At 51.3% G+C, this 24,344-nt stretch overlaps 1 protein-coding gene and 1 pseudogene across 11 annotated transcripts in view; one reads left to right on the plus strand and one right to left on the minus strand.

Moving 5' to 3' along the window:
- Positions 1-3,618: 3,618 nt before the first annotated feature.
- GTSE1 (G2 and S-phase expressed 1) overlaps positions 3,619-24,344 on the minus strand; it is a 34,870-nt gene continuing 14,144 nt past the window's right edge. For 6 of the 11 annotated variants that reach the window (XM_074003513.1, XM_074003517.1, XM_015457049.3 and 3 more), the window contains 7 exons: positions 23,981-24,104; positions 21,566-21,946; positions 14,522-14,594; positions 10,735-10,953; positions 5,539-5,740; positions 4,847-5,056; positions 3,619-4,383 (listed from right to left, as the gene is read on the minus strand). In XM_074003513.1, coding sequence (XP_073859614.1) covers positions 4,300-4,383; positions 4,847-5,056; positions 5,539-5,740; positions 10,735-10,953; positions 14,522-14,594; positions 21,566-21,946; positions 23,981-24,104 — 1,293 coding nt within the window. In that variant the 3' untranslated portion in view covers positions 3,619-4,299. Of the gene's footprint in view, positions 4,384-4,846; positions 5,057-5,538; positions 5,741-10,734; positions 10,954-14,521; positions 14,595-21,565; positions 21,947-23,939; positions 24,105-24,344 lie in introns of those variants that run through there. The other 5 variants (XM_074003515.1, XM_074003516.1, XM_074003514.1 and 2 more) reach the window with 4 other exon arrangements.
- On the plus strand, positions 13,077-13,353 carry LOC102130043 (small ribosomal subunit protein eS27-like; annotated as a pseudogene).

Consider the following 24,344-nt stretch of genomic DNA (forward strand, 5'->3'; position numbering starts at 1 on the left):
CCGCCACCACACCTGGCTAATTTTTGGTGTTTTTCTTAGTAGAGATGGGGTTTCACCATGTTAGCCAGGATGGTCTCGATCTCCCGACCTTGTGATCTGCCTGCCTCGGCCTCCCAAAGTGCTGGGATTACAGGCATGAGCCACCATGCCTGGCCTAGTTATTTATTTTTTTGAGACGGAGTCTCGCTCGGTCACCAGGCTGGAGTGCAGTGGCACAATCTCAGCTCACTGCAACCTCCGCCTCATGGGTTTAAGTGATTCTCCTGCCTCAGCCTCCCGAGTAGCTGAGATTACAGGCACACGCCACCATGCCCAGCTAATTTTTGTATTTTTAGTAGAGACGGCATTTCACCATGTTGGCCAGGATGGTCTCGATCTCTTGACCTTGTGATCTGCCCGCCTCGGCCTCCCAAAGTGCTAGGATTACAGGCGTGAGCCACCGTGCCCAGCCTAGGAAGACAAAGGTTTTTAAAGGGAAAATGAGGATCACATCATTGTTTTGAGATAATTCTTTGGCTACAAGATTCAATAAGGGTGACACCAGTCCAGGGTTGGACAGGCAGTTGCCGGGCAGATGTCCTTGCAACAGAAGTTTGTTTTTGTTTTTGTTTTTGAGTAAGGTTGCAATAGCCTTTGTGTAAAGGTTGTGGTTTTTGCAGTCCTCTGTGATAGTTGTTATTATTAGGCACATATGCATGAGACCCCTTCCTTGTGGTGCGAACCCAAAGTACCTGAGACGGTCTCAATTTAGAAACTTTATTTTGCCAAGGTTAAGGACGTGCCTGTGACACAGCCTCAGGATGATGTCCTGAGGACATGTGCCCAAGGTGGTCGAGGCACAGCTTGCTTTGATATTAGGGAGACACAAGACATCGATTAATAACATGTAAGATGTACCCTGGTTCTCTCTGAAAAGGCAGAGCAACTAGGGGCGGTGGGCAGCTCCCAGGTCATAGGTAGATAAGATATAAACTGTTGCAGTATTTTGGGTCTTTGATCAGCCTTTCACTGAATACACAATTTCCATGTGAGAGGCAAGTAGAGGAACAGTCATTTATGCCTTAGTCTGGCTCAGTGAATCTGCATTTTTACATAAATAGGGCAGAGGAAGCAATCAGACATGCATTTGTCTCAGGTGAGCAGAGGGCTGATGGTGAGATCCGTCCTTTGTCTGGCATCTGTGAAGATAAGCTATCGATTTACATTGCCAGGGTGAAATTCAACAGAACTGTTATAAGGTAAAGATCTCGAGGCCCACGAGGAATTTCCAAGAAGAAAAGCAGGAACTACCAACAGGAGAGCCCTGGGCACTGGTGCCAGGAGGAGGTGCACAGTGAGCTGCAAGACAAGAGGAAGAGGTCACAGGGCCTGTGGGGAAAAGGATGACCACTTTTTCAGAATAAAGGATCAGGAAAGTACCCAACAGGAAAGCAATTTCATTTTGCATTTCCCGGAAGAGATAAGGAAATCCAGTATCTGGGCACCTGAGCTTGTGCAGATTTAGAGGTACACGTTTAGGCTGTGTCTAAACTTGAGTCTGGGTGTAGGGGCAGGCCCTCCTTGGGTGTGGCAGGCTGACCTAAGGTTATGGCAGGTTGAGTCCCAGTTGCAACCAACCCACAGTGGCTGAGATCCATGCTCACATATTTTCTGCTTTCTCGTGAACTCTATGGTATTTTAGTTACTCTGTAGCTCCAAGAGGCCCCGTGCATCACTCAGGTCTGACACAGGCCAGCTATAGGCAGGATGACGACATCCCAGGTGCCGCCTGCCAACAGCAACGTCAGAGACGTGGATTTCAGAGCTATAAAATGGGAAGACATTTGCTCCACAAAATTAATGAAATGTGGTAAAAATCCCATGAAGTTGGACCTCTTGAACCTGGAAGGGTGGCCCTCCAGCGGCAGCCGAGGTGGAGAAAGGGGTTGGCCCTCCTGGGGTCATGGAGTCCTTCAGTCCCCAGCTAATTGCATCTTCCCACCCGGAGCCCTCTGAGGGTTGAACCAAGGGCCTGGGCACTAGGTGAGGAAGGGAGTGGGGGTGCTGAGACTGGGCGGCTTTGGCAGGAAAAGCCCAGTGGAAAGACCCAGACAGAAAGGAACAGGCCTGGAGCTTCAGGACAGGAGCAGCTCTGCTCTGTCCAGCTCCTGGTCCTAGGGCCCTCTTCCCGTCTGTCTGAAGAGAGTTAAAGTCAGATCACTCTGTCCGGCCTGGGTACCAAGGAGAGCCTGGCTGCACCGAGGCTGCAGCGGGGAGGGGAAGGGCACAGTGGGGAGGAGCCCCAGCAGCAGGATTGGGGCCACAGGCCAAAGGCTTGGCTCAGCCCCAGGGCCTGAATGGAGGCAACCAAGGCACAGCTTGGTTACAGATGGGCTGGAAGCTGAACATCTCCTTCCTCTACCAAGCGGGAAGCCCCAAGAGGGAAGGGGTACCTGAGCGCTGCCCCCCAGCAGAAAACAGCCTGACCCATAGCAGAGCCTCAGTAAATATTTGCTGCATGGTTTAATCTGATTTCAGATTTCCTTTTCTACCCCTGGGAAATGAGGGCCAGACCAGAGGCTCCCTGAGGACCTTGCTGTGTCACTACCGGGCCCCTGGGATTCCCTGCTGCCCTGGAAACGTGGAGCCGCCAAGATTCCTACAGGCCCTGTGGCTCTGGCCAGCGCAGCACTGGCTGCAAGTCTTGCCTGGGAAGTCACTGCTCGTGGAGCAGGGCTTCTCCGGCTTCATGACTCACTCGTCCGAGTAGCCCTGCCTGTGGAGGGCTTCTGTCTGCAGGCGCAGCAACTCAGCCGTGACAAGCGCGCCACCTTCCCACCACGGCAGTTTCCACCGAGACGCCTTTCCACGGCGTCACCGGGCCACCCGACCCCTTCCTGCTCTCGACACCATAGGACTCGCTGTTCTGAGTGGCAGCTTTAGCCTCACACAGTAACCACGGGAAGTAGAGACACAGCGCAGTCATCATTTTCCCTCGTCTTTGTGGACAGAGGCAGATCCTGGTATGATCCAGGGAGCACTGGAGCGGGGTCCGAAATACAGAGTCCGGCTGATGGCTTGCTGTGTCGGCCGTGAAGCTGCTCAACCAAGATGGTGAGAAGTTTCCTCAGGAGAAATGGACACAAAGTAGTGGCTTCCTGGCCAGCTCGTTTTTTAAGTAAAGGGAATGGGCTTTCCAGTGGCACTCAGTTCCTGCCACTGCCCACCGGGCCTCTCCGGCCCCTGCTGAGAGCAAAGCTGAGGGGTCCTCCCCGAGGCCTGCCCAGCAGACGCCGCCCATCACCTTAGTGTCCAGGTAAGCCCGGCCTCCTCGCCCATCCTCTTTCCACTCATACCTTCGTCTCCCCAGAGCAGCCTCTTCTTAAGGTGTGCGTCTCAGGCCATCGAGTCAGAATCACCTGTGTGCCTAGTAACAGTGCCACTTCCAGGGCTGGCCCCAGACCTAGCGACCAGTGTATCTGGGGGCGGGTCTGGGTCTGCACTGACACCAATTTTTATTGACTATTTTTTGAAACTCACTTGTATGAAAGCATTCGAGTCTAGATAGTAGCCTTACTGATTAGAGTGATAAAAATAGTCATGTATGCTTGAAAATCACGATAAGCTTAAAAATCAAGATATGCTTCAATAAATCCATTTATTTTAAAATTTAATGGAAAACTAGAATATTTAACTTTTTACACAAACTTAACTTTAAAAATAGCTACTTGCTATTTTACATACAAAACATTCAAAAGAAAATTCTTCATTTAGAGTGACTGAGGCTTCACATTCCAGCCCAGAGAGTGGCAGCAAGAAGGGCAGAGGCGGCAGCAGAGGCCTTGGGTGGTTAGCGCTGGCCCCAGTTCCTCAGCCCACCCTCTCCAGCACTGGGAATATCTTTCGGCTTATTTTTCTTTTTCGAATACAATTTCTACTAAAACATGTTTCTTTTTTTTTTTTCCCCCCAAGATAGGCTCTCACATTGTTGCCCAGGCTAGAGTACAGTGGCACAATCAGAGCTCACTGCAGCCTCCACCTCCTTGAGCGCAGGCCATCCTCCCACTTCAGCCTCCTAAGTAGTTGGGACTACATGCGTGCACTACCACACCTGGCTAATTTTTTATTTTTTGTAGGGACAGGGGTCTCACTATATTGCCCAGGCTGGTCTCGAACTCCTGGGCTCAAGTAATCCGCCCACCTCGGCCTCAAAAGTTCTAGGATTACAAGTGTAAGCCACTGTGCCCAGCCTACAGCTTATTTCTGAGGGTTGAAAACCACTTTAGGGCTGTTCTTTCAAGGCAAAGGATTTGGTTCTGCTTAGAACTTGAGGAGTGGGGAATCCACGTTCTCCTTGTCAGCCTCGGGGCTCAGCTGGATCAGAGGGGAGCTCAGGTCTATGAGCTGGAAGAGAGCAGAGGGGAGGAGGTGAGCGCGGATCTGGCCGGGGCCTCCCTTCCCCTCCCCACACAGAGCACTGGCTGCCTGGGCCATCACAACAGCTCCGTCATCCTGGCTCGGGTGCACTGAAAAGTACTCTGGGCCACCACGTCTAAGAAGCTGGAAGGAGACAGGACACACACGGAGAAACCCAAGCCCCCACCATGCACACTCCTCTGTCCCACATCTGGCCCTGGGGTCTATGGGCAGGAGAGAGGCGGTCCCTGCCCAACAAGAGCTGGCAGGGTCCTGGCAGGGCACCTCAGAGGCAGCTGATCTTTGAGAAGCTCAGGCTGCCCTGAGGTGAGTAGCTGAGAAGACTCAACAGCCACTCTCAAGGGTCCCACGATGGCCCTTGGGGGACGAACCAACCCAGAACTGAGGACAGCGAGGGCTGAGTCAACACAAATCACCTGCCACTTCTCACCTGTCCCACCACCGGTGAAGGTTTGGCCACATTTTTATTCATGTCTGGAGTGTTTATCATGAGGTCGATCAGAGGCCTGCTTTCAGATCCCACAGCCACGTTTGCTTCTGGGGTATTGCAGAAGTCAATGAGAGGGGGGTCAACGAGGGGCTGGCTTGCAGCATCTGGAGTGACTGCGAGTGGGTCCAGTTTGATATCTACAAGAAGAGCCTGGGTACAAAACCAAGGTTAAGAGCAGAGTCCAGCATCTTGCTGGCAATCATCTTGGGAGAACGTGTGCTTTGCTCATGTTCCAGGTGGGCTGGAGGTTTGGAAAGCCAAGGAATCAGGTGGGGCCTTGGTGGAAGGAGGCCCTGTATGGGGCAGGCCGTGCCTCTCTGACTGCCGCCCACCTCCCTGTCCATACCCACCCACCAGCAGCTACCAGCTCCTGCCACCCTGCTTCCCGCTTCCTCAGCTTCGATCCCTGACCCTTGCCTTAGTCAAATACAGGGCAAAGGTGTCACTTTTTCCTCCCCTGGAGGCCTGGAAGTCCTGACTGCCTCCCTTTGGGTTGGTTGGCACAGAGGCACTGGCCCCAGGATGAAGCATGGCAGGGAACTCCGCCAGCCACAGCCCTGGGTTCCAGGGGCTTCCCGAGCAGCCTCCAGGAATCTCAGCTAATAGAACCAAGCTGCGCCTGCTCTGCCCACCTCACTAGGGGCTGCGTCTCCACCCGGCTTGGTTTCCTCCCGAGCTGCTTCTGTGGTGGTGCTTTTGGAGAAAACAGTATCGCTTTCCTCTGGAGAAAAGTTAAGTGCCTGAGGCACACAGGAAGGAGGAGAACCCCCGTCAGGGGACACGTCCACCGGCCTGGAATCTGCCTTTCTATTGCTCTCCGTTGTTGGTTCAGTTCTGTGGGAAGGAAAAAAATCTTATGAGGAAATGTATCTAAAATGCTCGTTCACTTGGCTGATCCCGGAATCGGGTCACTCAGGAGGAACAGTGTCCTGGGTGGAGTGTGTTCCCGCTCTAGGGCCTTCACCCTCCAGACCCCGAGTTTCCTGCGTATGTTCGGGGTTCAGTGATCTGTCCAGTTCCTCCCAGCTCACAAGTCTTACCTGTCCAGCATCACCAGGGCCTGCTGTTAGCCCTTTTCTTTCCAGTTACTAAACATGAGGTAATGCGCATGCCCGTCACCTCCTGAAGGGAGCCCAGACCACACACAGGGACCCCTCCTTGAGCCACGGCAGCTCCTTCTCACATGCAGCCAGTGGGGGGCTCCTCCTAGGCCTAGGTGGGTATGCAGCCGGCTCCTTCGGCCCCAGATGCCCCCTCCCCTGCTGCCCAGTGCCCTGATCAGGGCTGAGGCCCCAGGTGCAGGCTGCCCACACCTGCTCTCCAATGGTGTCTCCTGCAGGACCCCGCATGGGCGCTGCTGGGCTTGCCTGCTGCCCACAGGTCCTTGAGTACCTGCCACACAAAACTGAATTCCTCCCGGAAACCCAGCAAAGCAGCAGGTCCATCAACTAACAGCGAGTACCTTCTTTTTAATACTTCAGAGGTTTCGTAAGAGTCCAAAACAAGCAGAAGTTTGTTTCTACATTTACACTTACGAACATACAAGACAGTTAAACACATATTCCTATTTACATATCAGATCTGGTGTTTTTAGTGAGGCCTTGTTTCTCATTTTCTCTTGGGTATTCCAGGCCTTTCCATCTCCCTCTGTAACATACACACATGCCAGCATTTTTTCTTCCAGAGTCTTCTACATTCTCATAAAACTACATAGATACACACAGGGTCAACACCTACTGTTAGTAGATGTACATACATAGAAACGTACAAGATATATAAAAATATGTAATTGGTGTATAAATACGTGGATATTATATATGGTGTTTATTTATTTATTTATTTATTTTGAGACCGGGTCTCTGTCACACAGGCTGGAGTGCAGTGGTGCAATCTTGGCTCACCCCAACCTCTGCCTCCCAGGATCAAGCGATTCTCCTGCCTCAGCCTCCCAAGTAACTGGGACTACAGGCGCCTGCCACCACGCCCAGCGTGGTATTTTTAGTAGAGACGGTCTCACCGTGTTGGCCAGGCTGCTCTCAAACTCCTGATCTCGTGATCTGCCTGCCTCGGCCTCCCAAAGTGGTGGGATTACAGGCGTGAGCCACCGCACTCAGCCTATATGTATATTTTTAACAGACAAAGGGCTTTTATTCTCAGCCACAGTTTCGTTTGTAAAGTGGAATTGTACTTACGAAACTCTCTTTTCTGCATCCTTTCTCAAGAATTCTTCCGGAAATGCGTCCACATCAGCTGGTGCAAGCTAATGCATGCCCCAAAGGCTACCTGGTCATTTACTTCCATCTTTGTTTTCTCTTGAGATGGAGTCTGACCCTGTCACCCAGGCTGGAGTGCAATGGCACGATCCCGGCTCACTGCAACCTCTGCCTCCTGGGTTCAAATGACTCTCCTGCCTCAGCCTCCCGAGTAGCTGGGATTACAGGTGCCTGCCACCACGCCCGGCTATATATTTTTAGTAGAGATGGGGTTTCATCATGTTGGCCAGGCTGGTCTCGAACTCCTGACCTCATGATCGGCCAACCTTGGCCTCCCAAAGTGCTGGGATTACAGGTGTGAGCCACTGCGCCCAGCTGACTTCCAGTCTTTGTCACCATGAACATCTCTGCACGTGAACTGTAGTCTCCCACCTGTGGCAGCTCAGAGGTATGTGTAATTAACAGAGGTATAGGCCGGGCGTGGCAGCTCACGCCTGTCATCCCAGCACTTTGGGAGGCCGAAGCAGATGGATCACAAAGTCAGGAGATCAAGACCATCCTGGCTAACACGGTGAAACCCCATCTGTACTAAAAATACAATAAATTAGCCAGGCGTGGTGGCGAGTGCCTGTAGTCCCAGCTACTCAGGAGGCTGAGGCGGCAGAATGGCGTGAACCCGGGAGGTGGAGCTTGTAGTGAGCCAAGATCGTGCCACTGCACTCCAGCCTGGGCGACGGAGTGAGACTCCATCTCAAAAAAAAGAAAAACAAAACAGAAAACAAACAAAAAAAGAGGTATATGTGTAGTTAAATTTTGACATGTTAAGACTACTGTCAGGGCTCATTTCTGTATAGTTTGTTACTAGAGCAGTTTCTCTGAACATGTAAAGCAAAAAAAAAAAAAGAAAAATTTCACATATCAGCCAATGGCTTTTTTTTTTTTTGAAACAGAGTCTTGCTCTGTCTTCCAGGTTGGAGTGCAGTGGCATGATCTTGGCTCACTGCAACCTCCACCTCCCGGTTTCAAGCGATTCTCCTGCCTCAGCCTCCCTTATAGCTGGAATTACAGGCACCCACCAGCATGCCTGGCTAATTTTTATATTTTTAGTAGAGACAGGGTTTCACCATGTTGGCCAGGCTGATCTTCAACTCCTGACCTCAAGTGATCCACCAGCCTCGGCCTCCCAAAGTGCTGGGATTACAGGTGTGAGCCACCACGCCTGGCCAACAAATGCCTTTCTACAAAATACGATCATAATGCACATTTCTACTAGCAATGTTCAGATTCCCCCTCCCGCCTCCTGCCCGGACAGTGTGAACGTGGATGCGTCTATCAAAACCTTTGCACAGTTACTATAAACTGCATTTCCCTGACACTAGTGAATTTGGGTCTCTCCCCAGGGGTTGTTGACCATTTGAGCTTATTCATATCCTTTGCCTGCGATGTTGTTTCATAGTCGACCATTTGTCTATTGACTTCATTTATGGTCATTTTAGCCATAAATAAAAACGGGGGATTTAAATGTCAACACTCTTGGTGGTGGCAGGTGGCTCTTCACTCCCTGGCTTTTAGCAGTGACAAAGGTCTCCTGCACTTAGCGTGTTCACACAGTCTCCCAGTGTTCAACTTTTTTCTTCTTTTGTTTGTTATATATAAGTATCTAAGTCATCTGAATTTTTTTTCCATGATGTAAGTTAGGTCATATTTAATTTTCTTCCAGATAGATAACAATTTATTTGTGTGTGTTTTTTGTGGGTTTTTTTTGAGACGGAGTCTTGCTCTGTCACCCAGGCTGGAGTGCAGGGGCGCAATCTCAGTTCACTGCAAGCTCTGCCTCCCAGGTTCACGGCATTCTCCTGCCTCAGCCTCCTGAGTAGCTGGGACTACAGGCGCCCGCCACCACACCCAGCTAATTTTTTTTGTATTTTTAGTAGAGATGGGCTTTCACCATCTTGGCCCAGCTGGTCTTGAACTCCTGACCTCGTGATCTACCCGCTTCGGCCTCCCAAAGTGCTGGGATTATAGGCGTGAGCCACTGTGCCCAGTCTATTTGTGTTTTTAAAATATATCTTTCTTAGCCGGGCACGGTGGCTCAAGCCTGTAATCCCAGCACTTTGGGAGGCCGAGACGGGCGGATCACGAGGTCAGGAGATCGAGACCATCCTGGCTAACATGGTGAAATCCCGTCTCTACTTAAAAAAATACAAAAAACTAGCCGGGCGAGGCGGCAGGCGCCTGTAGTCCCAGCTACTTGGGAGGCTGAGGCAGGAGAATGGCGTGAACCCAGGAGGCGGAGCTTGCAGTGAGCCCAGATCGTGCCACTGCACTCCAGCCTGGGCGACAGAGCGAGACTCCGTCTCAAAAAAAAAAAAAAAAAAAAAAATATATATATATATATATATATCTTTCTTAGAAATAAAAACTTCATAAAAATAAATCTATATTCATGAGTGAAATCAGTCTACAATTTCCTCTTATTGGTATTATCATTACCTACTATGTTTGGCTATTAAAATGAACTGAGAAACTTTCCATCTTTATTTATGTGTAGCCTGAGATAGTTAACTTTTGCTTTTTTTTGAGGCAGAGTCTTGCTCTGTCACCCAGGCTGGAGTGCGATGGCGCGATCTCAGCTCACTGCAAGCTCTGCCTCCTGGGTTCACACCATTCTCCAGCCTCAGCCTCCCGAGTAGCTGGGATTATAAGCGCCCGCCACCACACCCGGCTAATTTTTTGTATTTTTAGTAAAGACGGGGTTTCACCGTATTAGCCAGGATGGTCTCCATCTCCTAACCTCGTGATCCGCCCGCCTTGGCCTCCCAAAGTGCTGGGATTACAGGCGTGAGCCACCGTGCCCGGCTGAGATATTTAACTTTACACACCAGCATGATCTGTTTCAAAAGTTATACACGACTGAGGTGTGACTTCATCAGAGTCAGGTGCCTTTTTCAGTCTTTAATTATTTCTGAGCTGCAGCTATGGCTTACTTCATGTGTCCTTGGGTCAATTTAGATAAATTTTATTTTATTTTATTCTATTTTATTTTATTTTACTTTATTAATTTTTTAGAGATGGGGTCTCACTCTGTCCCCCAGGCTGGAGTGCAACGGGGCAATCTCAGCTCACTGCAGCCTCAACCTCCTGGGCTCAAGTGATCCTCCCACCTCAGCCCCCTAAACAGCTGGGACTACAGTGCATGCCACCACACCTGGCTAATTTTGTATTTTTTGTAGCGATGGGGTTTTGCCATGTTACCCAGGTTGATCTCAAACTCCTGAGCTCGGGCAATTTGCCTGCTTCAGCCTCCCAAAGTGCTGGGATTATAGGCGTGAGTCACCACACTCAGCCAATAATTTGCAAATTTTAGAAAAGCATTAGGTTTTCAGATTGATTATCAGATAATTACAGGCAGTATTTCCTTGTAATACCTTTAATTTTCCTCTATGCTCATGTCTATTGCATTTTCTCTTTGCAATTAAAAAAAAAGAAAACAAAACTTTCCAAATATTATTTACCTCACTAAACCCTGGAGCAAGGCAAGAAAAAGGTATGTCAATGTCTAGGACACCAAGCCTAGGAATTTGAGACCAATTTATTATCACCTTCATCTCTTACCTCATCGCAGAGTTCTTGCGGGGCTCAGAGGAAAGTCTCTGGGCCGGCACACACAGGGGAGAGGCCACGGCCCTGGGCATCATTTTGGGGGTCATCGGTGGAAGGCCAGAGAAGCGCCGCCTGGCGGGTGTGGGCAAGGCTGACGCACGCCGTGCGCTCAACAGGCTTTGTGGTGCTGGCCCAGATGAGCGTCTAACTGGGGTGCTGTGGACGGGGACCCTGGCAAACACAACATCAATGTCGTCAGCTGAGATGACATAAAAAAAGTGAAACCTAATCATTCAGCCTGTGCCAATGCAGCGCCGAGTGCTTTGGTCCCAGCCGAGAAGAGCCGAGCCCGCGAGCCTGTGTGAGCTCTGCTCTCCCGGGACACGCCCCAAGGCGGGCAGGGCTCCGAGCTGCTACCAACCCGCCCTGGCGTGGGCTTCGGGCTCCCAGTGGGAATGCCTTCACTGCCCTTCCTCACAGGCGACTCAAAGAAAATTGATCAAATGTGACTGCACTTTACGGATGCTACCATTGAATGTCACTTCACAGGAAGTTCTGAAGAGACTGAGCAAATCATCTTTTGGCGGTGTCATAGATATTGCCATAAGGAAGTCAGAGCCGCAGCCTGTCTGGTGGGCCAGCGAATGGGGGAGCAGGTCTCGCTGCACGCCCACTCATTCCCAGGCTTAAGGTTGCCTGAATCAAATGTGAACACAAATGAGTGAAGAGGGAGCTGGGCACTTGGTCCTCATACCCCTCACATCCCTGGCAATACCTGTGGCTCAGGCTACCCATGGGTCTTGCCTAACTGTTGCTTTCTTATGTTGCTGTTGATGAAGAGGAGGCTGAGTCAACTGTCATTTGCTGTGGACTGAATGTCTGTGTCCCCAGATTCATGTGCTGAAATCCTAGCCCCTAAGGTAATGGCATTAGAAGGTGGGGCCTTTAGGAGGAGATCAGGTCATGGAGCCAGAGCCCTCAGGAATGAGATCTGTGCCCTTAGAAAAGAGGGCACACTTGTGCATACCTGTGGTCCAAGCTACTCAGGAGGCTGGGGTGTGAGGATCACTTGAACCCAGGAGGTGGAGGCTATAGTGAGCCATGATTGCACTACTGCACTCCAGCCTGGGCAACAGAGCAAGACCCTGTCTCAGAAAAATAAACAAACATAGGCCAGGAGCAGTGGCTCATGCCTGTAATCCCAGCACTTTGAGAGGCCAAGGCAGGTGGATCACGAGGTCAGGAGATCGAGACCATCCTGGCTAACATGGTGAAACCCTGTCTCTACTAAAAATACAAAAAATTAGCCAAGTCTGGTGGCGTGTGCCTGTGGTCCCAGCTACTCGGGAAGCTGAGGCAGAAGAATCGCTTGAACCTAGAAGGTGGAGGTTGCAGTGAGCTGAGATCGTGCCACTGCACTCCAGCCCAGGTGACAGAGCGAGACTCCATCCAAAATAAACAAATAAATAAATAAACATAAAAGAGACTTGTTCACCCCTACTCCAGTGAGGACAGAGAGAAGGAGGCATCTGTCAATCAGGAAACAGGCCCTCACCCGACACCAAATCTGCAGGTACCTTGATCTTGGATTTCTAGCCTCCAGAACTGTGAGAAACAAATGTTTGTTGTTCAAGCTACACAGCCGATAGAACGTTTGTTATAGTAACCCAAAAAGGACAAAGACATTATTTTAAAATAAAATGAGTCAAGGACATCCCACCACGTGGCCCCCACAGGAGACCAGGGAGACCTGTCTGTTGCTCTATTCTGGGCAATTGTTAACATACTTCAAAAGGAGCCTGAAAACAGACTGACTCTAGCCTATTTAAATGGAAAAAAAGCAAAGAGGCTGAAATCAAGAGAAAAACAGAATCACTCCAGAGAGCAACTGCTGTCACCCCCAGCCGCTGCTCTCTGCCACGTTCTGGGATTCCCCACCCTCCTCCCTTTATTGCTAAGTTCTGGAAGCCCCACCACAAATTCCAGTGAAAATAAAAATTTCAGCCGGGCGCGGTGGCTCACGCCTGTAATCCAGCACTTTGGGAGGCCAAGGCGGGTGGATCATGAGGCCAGGAGATGGAGACCATCCTGGCTAACACGGTGAAACCCCGTCTTTACTAAAAATACAAAAAATTAGCCGTGCGTGGTGGTGTGCACCTGTAGTCCCAGCTACTTGGGAGGCTGAGGCAGGAGAATGGTGTGAACCCGGGAGGCGGAGCTTGCAGTGAGCTGAGATCCGGCCACTGCACTCCAGCCTGGACGACAGAGCGAGACTCTGGTCTCAAAAAAAAAAAAAAAGAAAGAAAAGAAAAATTGGCTCCTTTCTGGCAGTGACGACCTACCCATACGAGAACATGCCTCTCGCAAAGGATCTCCTTCATCCCTTCCCAGAAGAGAAGAGGAAACAAAGAAGAAACGCCTGGTGCAGAGCCCCAATTCCTACTTCATGGATGTGAAATGCCCAGGATGCTATAAAATCACCACGATCTTTAGCCGTGCACAAACGGTAGTTTTGTGTGTTGGCTGCTCCACTGTCCTCTGCCAGCCTACAGGAGGAAAAGCAAGGCTTACAGAAGGATGTTCCTTTAGGAGGAAGCGGCACTAAAAGCACTTGGAATCAAGATGAGTGGGAAACCATCTCAGTAAACACATTTTGGATTAAAAAAAAAAAAGAAAAAATTCTGACAAATGTAATCCTCAAAGTAATCCTGGGTGAGTTGAGGAAACTGAGGCACAGAGAGGCAAGTGAGGTGACCAGTGGCTGCCTGGGTCTGGTCTTTGCTCTTCACCACCATGCGTGGGAGGGACAGCAGCTTAGCACTGTACCACATGCACCACGTGAGGGACTGGCTGGTTCGACCTTGCAAAGCGTGTCCTGAGCTCACACAGGAGGAAACTAAAGCCCAGAGCCATTAAAAGACTTGCAAGCTGCCCCAGGCTGGTCTGTGGCAGAGCCAGTGGCACCCTCTCCGGTGTCCTAGCCCAGGCTTACTCTGCCCACTCCACCTCAGCAAGGCCCAGAGCAGTGCCCGCCTGGTCACACACTGGCACCAGGACCCCATGCTGGTCCGGGGGGTCTGAGTGTCCTTCCTGCTGCCCGGCTCCACACAGGAGACTTTGAGGTGCACACAGGCTAAAGGGCACCAGTACGAGCTCTCCTGTGCTGTGCCAGGGTCCACAGAGCTGCACTGGGGCTCGGGGACGGTAGGGGTGGGGCTGCTACCTGAGCAACTCCTGCGTGTGCATCTGCACATTTTCTTACTGTCTGCGGTACCTGCTATGCTAAGCTTGGGCCATCCCTACTCGACATGAGGAAAAAGGCCAGCAACATTTGGGAACTTATACTGGATCAAAGACCAGGAAGTGGTGGAGCCAAGTCAGAATCACAGTGCCACGCCAGTGCTCTTCGACTGCGGGACAAGTCACAGTCACCCAGGAGCTTTAGGAAATCCAGCTGCTGGCCTCCAGGCTAGATGAACCGAATCAGAACCCCTGGAGCGGGCTGGGCGTGGGCAGTCCGAAGAGTGCTGGAGGGGCTTCTGCTATGCAGCCTGGAGTGGCAACCACACCAGTTCAGGGCTGGGAAACGCCGTACTGCATCGCGGAAGTCTCAGATGTCTTAAGTCTGCAGTGGATCTAAAAGGGGCTGGTACAGGTCAGGAGCTCAGCCTGCACCCAAGAGACTGGCACTGAAGCCAGATGTGCAGGCCAGGCTGCAGGGTTACCAAATGCTTGAGGGTAGCGGATGCACGAGTCACTCTACAGCAATAAAGAGAGGAAGCGGACCAGCGTCACTCACCTGCCAACTGATGTGCACGACTGCGGCCGCTGCGCCCGCGAGAGCTTTGGTGTTGCGCCGTCCGGGGAGTCACCTAAGACCAAGAAAGGAAGAGTGCAGTCAGGCAAAGCGATCAGGGGAGAACTACTGTTGGGGGATCTTCACCAAATGGGCAATTCTCCGAGTATCTCCACTGTCCCAACTTGCAGTGTAGGTGGCACTGGTCCACAAAGGGCCACCCTGCCGCAGGCAGGAGCATGAGAGGCACTCACCCCTACACGGGGACCCTGGCCCAGGCCAAGGCTGCGGTCTGACGGATGGACGTGGGGGCGAAAGGTAAGAGCCCTCTTCACTGCGCCGCCCCACCCTGGCCGTTGATCCCATCAGGGCAGAGCACGACTTTCACACAGTGAAGTCGACTTGTCAGACGGCACCTGCACGCGCTAGACACTTGCCCACAGGAACGACACCGCAGGGGTTTAGGTTCCCAGGCATGCCCAACAGAGCCCACATACCTCATTTCCCGAACCATGACATTAATGGGATAATAATAATTCATTACATTGTGTTTGTGCTGTTTTAGTTGACAAGCATTTCCATGTGTATGATCTCATCTGATATTCACAACGGGATGAAAAGTAGGCTCAGAGGGCAAAGGGGTCACCAGTTACTGAGGTAAGGCCCACCACAGGCCCCAGAGGTCCAGTCCCGCCACCGCCCCCTCCAAACACTGGCTCCGTGGTTCCTCCTCCACTATACTGGCTCCTTGAAAATCCCAGTGTGCACCTGAGTATTAGCACACGTGCTCTGGGGCCTCCAAAGCCTCAGGCACCAGGACCCCCTTCGAACACCTTGCTATGTCTGGGAAGCCATGGGGAAAGAGGCTGTCCCTCAGAGCCCCTTACCCCAGCACTAAGAGGGAAGGGTGGGGCCCGGAGCTGAGATCTCCTCTGCAGGTGCTTCCAGGAGGCCAGGCAACGGTCCAGGCTGCTGCCCCCACAGACAGCCCCACTCTCTGGCAATATCACGGCTGCTGCTGGCCCCTCCATCTTAAAAAGCTCACGCTTGCCCTCCTGCCCCTGCACCCAAGCTCCTGTCCCACGTCCCTGCCCCTCTTTAAAGCCAGATCTCCTCAAAAAGGCTGCCTGCACTTACATTTCCTCTCTCCTGTCCTTTTTTTTTTTTTGAGACAGAGTGTCTGTCTGTCACCTAGGCTGGAGGGCAGTGGCGTGATCTTGGCTCACTGTAACCTCTGACCCCTGGGTTCAAGTGATGCTCGTGCCTCAGCCTCCAGAGTAGCTGGACTTATAGGTGCCTGCTACCACGCCCGGCTAATTTTTGTATTGTTAGTAGAGACAGCATTTTGCCATGTTGGCCAGGTTGGTCTTGAACTCCTGACCTCAAGTGATTGCCCACCTCGGCCTCCCAAAGTGCTGGGATTACAGGTGTGAGCCACCGCCCCAGCCTCTCCTATTCTTTTAAAAATCACCTCCATCAAAGTGATTCATGCACAGAGTTTTTAAAAATGAAGGTTAAAATTTTATGAGACAAACAAGTCTCCCACCACACCCAGCTCTGCTTCCAACTTGCTGGCAGCTTCTTATGACGTCCATCTTCACACATTTCCAAATCACACACCCACATTGCTACCTCCACATTCTTCAAAAACTCCATTTGTTACAAGAGTTAAAAATCTGCCCCTCACACCTTCCCACCGCCCCCACCTGTGAGTTCACCAGGCCTCCAGTGTGCACCCCAGCACTGGAGAGGTGTGCAGCTTGCACACAGCTGAGCCAAACGTGCTCCCATCCTCTCTCCACCTCCGTTTTCGGTTTGTTTGTTTCTTTTCTTTCTTACAAGAAACAAGGTCTTGCTCTGTCACCCAGGCTGGAGTGCAGTGGTGTGATCACAGCTCACTGCAGCCTTGAACTCCTGGGCTCAAGTGATTTTCCTGCCTCAGCCTCCCAAGTAGCTGGGACTACAGGTGCCCAGCACCATGCCTGGCTAAATTTTTTTGAAAATTTTTTCAAAATTTGAATTGGGGTCTCACTGTGTTGCCCAGCCTAGTGTTTGTTTTCTTTTATGGAGTGGGATGGTCTGTGACTGAATCATCCTATCATCCCTGTCTTTTGGGAACATTCTTTTTTTTTTTTTATTTTATTTATTTTTTTTTTTGAGACGGAGTCTCGCTCTGTCGCCCAGGCTGGAGTGCAGTGGCGCACTCTCGGCTCACTGCAAGCTCCGCCTCCCGGGTTCACGCCATTCTCCTGCCTCAGCCTCCCGAGTAGCTGGGACTACAGACGCCCGCCACCTCGCCCGGCTAATTTTTTGTATTTTTAGTAGAGACGGGGTTTCACCGTGGTCTCGATCTCCTGACCTTGTGATCCGCCCGCCTCGGCCTCCCAAAGTGCTGGGATTACAGGCGTGAGCCACCGCGCCCGGCTTGGGAACATTCTTGAGTCCCTGACCCTGCACCATTCACAGAGGTCTTTGTGAGACCCAAGTTGGTCACACCTGGCGGGTGCGGAGGCAAGCCTGCCTCCCTCTCCCTCGCCGCCTCCCTCTCTCCCGGCCCCTTCCTCTTGGTTGTCCTCTCCCTCAGCGGGGTGGAGTACACTCTTCATCAGCTTCCACGGTGGCACAGGAAGGTCATTCTTCTTATGAAACAGAACACGAATAAGCCATCTCCTGACACCCTCAAGACTGCCCTAGGGAAGCATGCGCACACACGCCTCCCAGGCCCACATCAGCTCTTCCCTAAACCCGGACAGCGCAGCTCCACTGCAGCTCCCAGTACCCAGAATTCCAAGTCTCAGTGGTCTGGGTGACCCGGCAGCGTGGACTCAGAGTGAACAGCAACATTTGTCACTGGACTGTTTTACAACGAATGCTCTTGTCTTGAGTATTTTGAGAAAATGCACGTATGAAAGGCTCCACTATAGGGCACCGCTCATGTGCTCCCATGCTATGAGTGCCCTCAGCCCTCACCTCTCCTCCACAGTGACAGCTGGTGTCACAGCCAATGAGCAACACCACCAGTGCTCTCAGCCAAAGAGTGTGCACCACCACGTGCCTCCCAGAGCTGTGTGTTCCCAACAGCGTGGCCACTCCCTTGGGGCCTCTCTTCCGGCCAGTGCTGAGTTTGTGGGACCAGTTTTGACCCTGATGAATGACCAAAGGCGTGCAAGAGACAGCCCTGTTCCCAGCATCGTGGAGAGAGGAGGAACCGCCTGCTGAAGGTGAAATGCACATCTGAGAGGTGCCTAAAGAGCCCCCAGGGGCACGGTCTGGGAAACAGGGTAAAGTCAACAGGGAATTTGGGATTAGCAGAAGTCCTGTGGCATCAAGCAGCCTGACAGCCAGCCGACATTTGTGGAGACCAGCCAACATTTGTGCCAATGTGGTCAGGAGAAACATGGCAGACACATGTCCCGGCTCCAGGCATTCAGGCAGAAGAGAAGCAAGCACTACTGAACAAACCTCCACATGACCTGGGCCATAGGGTGTCCCTGAAGAACCCACCCAATCCTAGCTCCCATTTCTTTTCTTTCTTTCTTTTTTTTTTTTGAGACAGTCTTGTTCTGTCGCCCAGGCTGGAGTGCAGTGACACCATCTCGGCTCACTATAACCTCTGCCTCCTGGCTCAAGTGATTCTCCTGCCTCAGCTTCCCAAGTAGCTGGGATTACAGGCATGTGCCACCATGCCTGGCTAATTTTTGTATTTTTAGTAGAGACAGGGTTTCACCATATTGACCAGGCTGGTCTCAAACTCCTGACCTCAGGTGATCCACTCACTTTGGCCTCCCAAAGTGCTGGGATTACAGGCGTGAGCCACCATGCCCAGCCCACAGCTCCCATCTCTATAAACTCAGCTCTCTGCTGTTGAAACCTACACTGAGGTCTCCAGCTGTGGCTTCTCTGAGTTCTCAGCCTGCTCCACCCCTCAGTGGCAGCCCAAGTGGCCTCTCACCCTCACTACTTCCAAAATGGGGCCGTGGAGTCTGCCCGCTGCCTCTTCCAGCCCTCCTGTCACATGAGCGGCAGCACCCAGGTTCCGCCAGAACCTCAGGGCCACTCGAGTCCCTCTCTACACTGCCACATGGGCCCTAAGCTACCAGAATGTCAGGCGGACCACAGCGCCCCAGCCTCCTTCCCCAGCACTAGCCTCCTCCCCAACACAGTGAGGACAAGGTCTGCATTACCCTCCCCACCTCGCTCCGGCCCAGAGACTCTGCTCTTCCCTCTATGGAGGGATCTTCTGAAGGTCAAGTCGCTCTGCTCTAATCTCTTGCATGCACATCCTCCTGCACTGACGGTACTCCAGGGCCCGCTCTGGTCACGAGGCGCTCTGCGAGCCGGCCTCGGGCTGCCCCTCTGACTTCATCTCTTCTTACCCTGCCCCTCGGTCACTGACTGGCTGAGATTGCTAACTTTTGTTCGACAGCTACTTTCCTCCTCTTCTCAGTAAGACATTTCAGCTGTGTGCAGAATAAAGACAACGTGTCCTAGCATCCTGTGCAGGGAAGCATGGTGACCAACGGGACACAAATGGAGTGACAGAGACAACTTGCAGTGAGAGTCCTTGAAAGGTGGGGATTTGCTCTTCTTCACCTAAACAGGCTTTCTGCCGGGAGGTATGAGGGCCAGAGTCGGTGCAGCCACACTAGACCACGAGGACGAGAAGCTCATCACAGCAACGCAGGATGGAAGAAGTCTGGGTCCCTCACACCAAGGACTACCGACCAGCTGTCGCACATCTATGCGGAATCCGGACCACAGTGGCTGCGTTCCCATCCTCCAGCGCCTGAGCTGCTCCTGGAGTGCGCCCCGTGCCTTCCTGCTCCAGGACCTCTGTACTCGCCGTTGCCTCTGCCTGGAGTGCTATCCCTTGCACTTTCCTACCAGCTGCCTCGGTGTCCTGGTTCAGATCTCAGTCCCGTGTCGCCTCCTGACCATCTTTGCCAAAGAACCACCTAAACCACCTGATGCAAATTCCTCCCCAAACACGCCAGCCCCAGGACACCATCTTCTCTTAGTCGCTTCGTTATGCTAGGATCTGAAGGCCTGCTCATCTGATAACATTTCGTGTCTTTTCCTATTAAACAGAAATTCCGTGAGAGTAGGTCTGTCTTACCATGATGTCCCTTGTCCCCCAAAGCATTCCAGCACAGAGAAGACACTCAGCAGAAGAGCTTGTTCCTACAGCAGGACTCAGAGTGTGGTTTCTGGGAGTTACAGGCTGCCTGTGCTGGCTGGCACTGCCAGAACTTAAAATCCTCAAGCACCCAGACGGCAGAAAGATCTACCTGACAGAGGAGGCCAGGACGCTCCTCTCACCTTAAGTCAGCTCCGAGAACTTTCTGCATTGCACACAATTGTTCGAGTAATTCATGGAAACTTTACAAACACCTACCCACTACTGGCCAGACACCTGCTGGGGCTGGTGGCCTCAGTGACTGGAGAGGGCAGTGGCTGGCGCTTAGAAGGCTGAGGTGGCTGCAACGTGAGGGCCAGAAACTAGAGAGGAGGGGGCTACTCTGACAGAACGAGCTCTAGGAACCCAAGGGAATCTCGAGTCTCTGGCTGAGCACCAGGCAGTGCACAGGTGCAGGGGAGGAGTCCTCAAGGTCAAGAGAAGAGCAACTACCAGGGAGCAAGGAGCGGAGCTCACAGGGCCGCGAAGCCGCCATCTTGTAGCAGCCGGAGTGCAGGGGCCTCGCGGGACACACGGGCGTGCAGCTGAGGCCTTGGGAAGGCGCCGGTGGCAGGAGGCGGAAAGACTATTCTAGACCCACCACTTCAAAGCATAAAAAGCCTCAGAAGGATGATCTGCACCTTCACTGCCTGCCAAGCCCAACCCAACTCCTCAGAGAAAGACAACAAAATCCAGACACTCAAAAGTCTACACCTGACAATATCCAACAACCAAGAAAAACCTGTAAAAAACGTAGAGGCAGGAAAATGAGGCCAAAATCCGGAAACAAAATTAGTCAACAGAAACAGACCCCAAAATGATGTGGAAGATGGTGTGAGAAGAATCGTAGACCTTAAAACGATTATCAATTTGCTCACAAGGATGTAAAAGAAAACCCAAGTACCATGAGGAGGAATAAGGGGAAACTATTATGTTAGAAACGAAAAGTTAACTGGATGGGCGTCACAGCTATTAGGCACTGCAGAAGAAATGGTATCTGACAACAGAAACGACCCAAACCGCAGCTCAAGGGAAAAGGCTGGGCCGGGTGTGGCAGTTCACGCCTGTAATCCCAACAGTTTGGGAGGCCGAGGTGGGTGGGTCAGGAGTTAGAGACCAGCCTGGCCAACATGGCGAATCCCCGTCTCTACCAAAAATACAAAAAAAAATTAATAGGGCATGGTGGCGGGCACCTGTAATCCCAACTACTCGGGAGGCTGAGGCAGGAGAATTGCTTGAACTCAGTAGGTGGAGGTTGCAGTGAGCCGGGATCATGCCAATGCATTCCAGCCTGGGTGACAGAGCAAGACTCCGTCTCAAAAAACAAAAAATAAAAAACAAAACAAAAAAAAAAGAAAAAGAAAAAAGGCTGAAATTAAAAAAAAAGAACAGAGCTTCGGTATCCTGTAAGACAACGTCAAGAGGCCTGAAACAGATGTGATTAGAGTTCTAGGAAATAAAGTGGAAAGATGCAAAGATAGCTGAAGAAATAATGGCCAAGGTTTTCCAAATTTGATGAAAAAAACCAACCTACAGATCAAAGAAGCTTAATAAACTCCAAGCAGGATAAAGGCAAAGAAAGCCACCTCAAAGCACATAATAATCAAATTGCTGACAGTAACAGTAAAGAGAAAACCTTACAAGCAGCCTAAGAGTTCCGGGGTGTCACACTCACAAGAACGAACGTAAGACATTCTGGGGGCCTACACTGAGCCCCCAAAACAGTGGGCGAGAAGACAGCAGGTCACACTTGAAAGGACTGTTGGAGGAAAGAACTAAAAACACCGTCACTGCCATCAATAATTGTTTAAAACTTTAAATGGAATTTCTTCAATATTTGAAAGATACATTAAAATGTATCTATTACTCACCAATACAAAACTTAGGAATTTTAAATTGATTTGTAGGAGTAGGCATAATCTTTGTCTTGGAATTTAGATAGGAATCTCGCCGTCTGATACTTCTAGTCTTATTCAATTGAGAAGATTCTGACCAAGTGGAACTGGAGTTCGGCCACTGGCCTCCACCTTCCGGAGTCTGGGGTTGGGTGGGGGACACTGAGGGGGGCGCTGTGGACTGCTCCGCTGCCAGCCCAGAAACATCGACCTGCTTGGCTTGCTGGGAGGATGCCCCCACAGGGCCTGCAGGCAGAGCGGGCCGCAGCAGGGTGGGTCCTATTCCGCCTGACTTGCTGATGTTTGACAGAGGCCGGGAGCTGTTTGCAGGAATACTTGCAAATTCACTTGATTTAGCTAGAAGGGTATACACACAAAAATCACATTATAAAATTAGGCAGCTATTTAACAAACACACAGAAGTTATGCTGTCTTTAGCTCATCTACCTTAAACATATGACACATTAAAAATATTCCATAAGCCCATCAGGCAACATCATCAAACACAGCACGGCCCAGGCAGCTTTTAGCTTAGCTGAGTGTATTCTAAGGTACTTATTCTCAAAATCATTACTAACATGTACAAAAGCATGCATAAATTCAAGCTCTCCTATCTTCGTTGATTATGTTGGCAGGAGAAATCTACGTTAGTTGAGCAGATGGAAGGGGATAGTCTAGTCACATGTCTCATCTGTCTGGTCACAGAGGTGGACAGGGAACAGGGAAAAAAGACGCAATTGTTACTGGTTGATTCCTTTAAAATTACAAGGAGTCTGGGTCATATTAACCATAAGCACTATTTAAAATAGAACACCAGATAAACTAGAATAATAAATACTGAGCTACCAATATACACAGATGATCTGGTAAAGGATTCTTAAAGAAAAACTTTAGGAACAGGAGTGGTGGCTCATGCCTATAATCCAAACACTTTGGGAGTCCAAGGCAGGAGATCACTCGAGGCCAGGAGTTCGAGATCAGCCTGGCTAATATAGTGAGACCGTCCTCACTACAAAAAACACAAAAATGTGGGCCAGGCGTGGTGGCTCATGCCTGTAATCCCAGCACTTTGGGAGGCCGAAGCGGGCGGGTCATGAGGTCAAGAGATCGAGACCATCTTGGCCAACATGGTGAAACCCCATCTCTACTGAAAATACAAAAATTAGTCAGGTGTAGTGGCGGGCACCTGTAGTCCCAGTTACTCGGGAGGCTGAGGCAGGAGAATCACTTGAACCCGGGAGGCAGAGGTTGCAATGAGCCAAGATTGCGCCACTGCACTCCAACCTGGCAATAGAGCGAGACTGCATCTCAAAAAACACACACACACACACACACACACAAATTAGCTGGGTGTGGTGGCATGTGGCTATAGTCCCAGCTATTCAGGAGGCTGAGGTAGGAGGACTGCTTGAGCTCAGGAGGTCGTCACCTCAGTCTATAAAGATAAGGACACAAACCTCTATTAATCACAGAATGGCAGTCAGGATTCCAGATCAGATCAATCTGATTAGAGTTCACACTTTTTTTTTTTTTGAGACGGAGTCTCACTGTCGCCCAGGCTGGAGTGCAGTGACACAGTCTCGGCTCACCGCAACCTCCGCCTCCCAGGTTCAAGCAACTCTTGTGCCCCAGTCTCCTGAGTAGCTGGGACTACAGGCACCCGCCACCATGCCCGGCTAGTTTTTGTGTTTTTAGTAGTGACAGGGTTTCACCATGTTGGCCAGGCTGGTCTCAAACTCCAGGACTCAAGCGATCCACCCATCTCGGCCTCCCAAAGTGCTGGGATCACAGGTGTGAGCGACTGCACCAGGCCCACTTTTTACATTTTGTGAACACAATCCACACCGTGCTGCCCTGAACGACCCCGAGACTCCACACGGCCAATGCACCTTCAAGAGGATTTCGCTCTGAAGAGCAGAAAGGCGAAGGCTTTCCCTTACCACTAGATGGCAGCCGTGGCTCAGCAAGGTTGAAATGTGGCTTGACCTCAAACAGGTGTGGGAGCATGGATTTAAACAGGCACCCAGGAGTTATGGGGGCCATATGCCATAAATTATCTGGAATAGTCCTATTTTAAAACTGGTGTCTCATGGCATTGACATGAGCCTGATTCCTTCTGTGTTCTCAGACACGGGATATCATACACGCTTTCTGGCTGTGTGTACCCCCTAGACTGAAGCCACCCATCTGACTGTGCCCTCCTCATGGGACAGATGCACTGAGGGCAAGCACAGCGACTCAGCCGACAGCCTGGTCCACCGCACAGAGCACACCCTCCGGGACGTCCTGCTGAGCCTAAGTGGTTCTGTAGAAACAGTCTCCGAGGCCTCAGCAGCACTCCAGGCCTCACCTGGCTAGATGTGGGTCCAAGCACGATGCCGGCTGCCTCACCTTTGCCCACTGCTGGGGATGTGCACACACTGGATGCCCCGCTCCAAACAGGCCCTGAGGAGGACTTCCTTGCGAGATTGCTGGTAGAGCCAGGTGCTTTTAACAGGGTCTTCTTCAGCCCCAACTGGGGCAAAATGTGAAAAAACAGAATCAGCAAAGATCTCATTATTTACCTGTAACTTATGTCTGCAAAAGTAAGGGGCTTTTGGCCGGGCGCGGTGGCTCACGCTTGTAATCCCAGCATTTTGGGAGGCTGAAGCAGGCAGGTCACAAGGTCAGGAGTTTGAGACCAGCCTGGCCAATATGGTGAAACCCCGTCTCTACTAAAAATATAAAAATTAGCCTGGCATGGTGGTAGGCACCT

This window comes from Macaca fascicularis, chromosome 10 (genome assembly GCF_037993035.2).
Source record: "Macaca fascicularis isolate 582-1 chromosome 10, T2T-MFA8v1.1".
Lineage (NCBI taxonomy): Eukaryota > Metazoa > Chordata > Mammalia > Primates > Cercopithecidae > Macaca > Macaca fascicularis.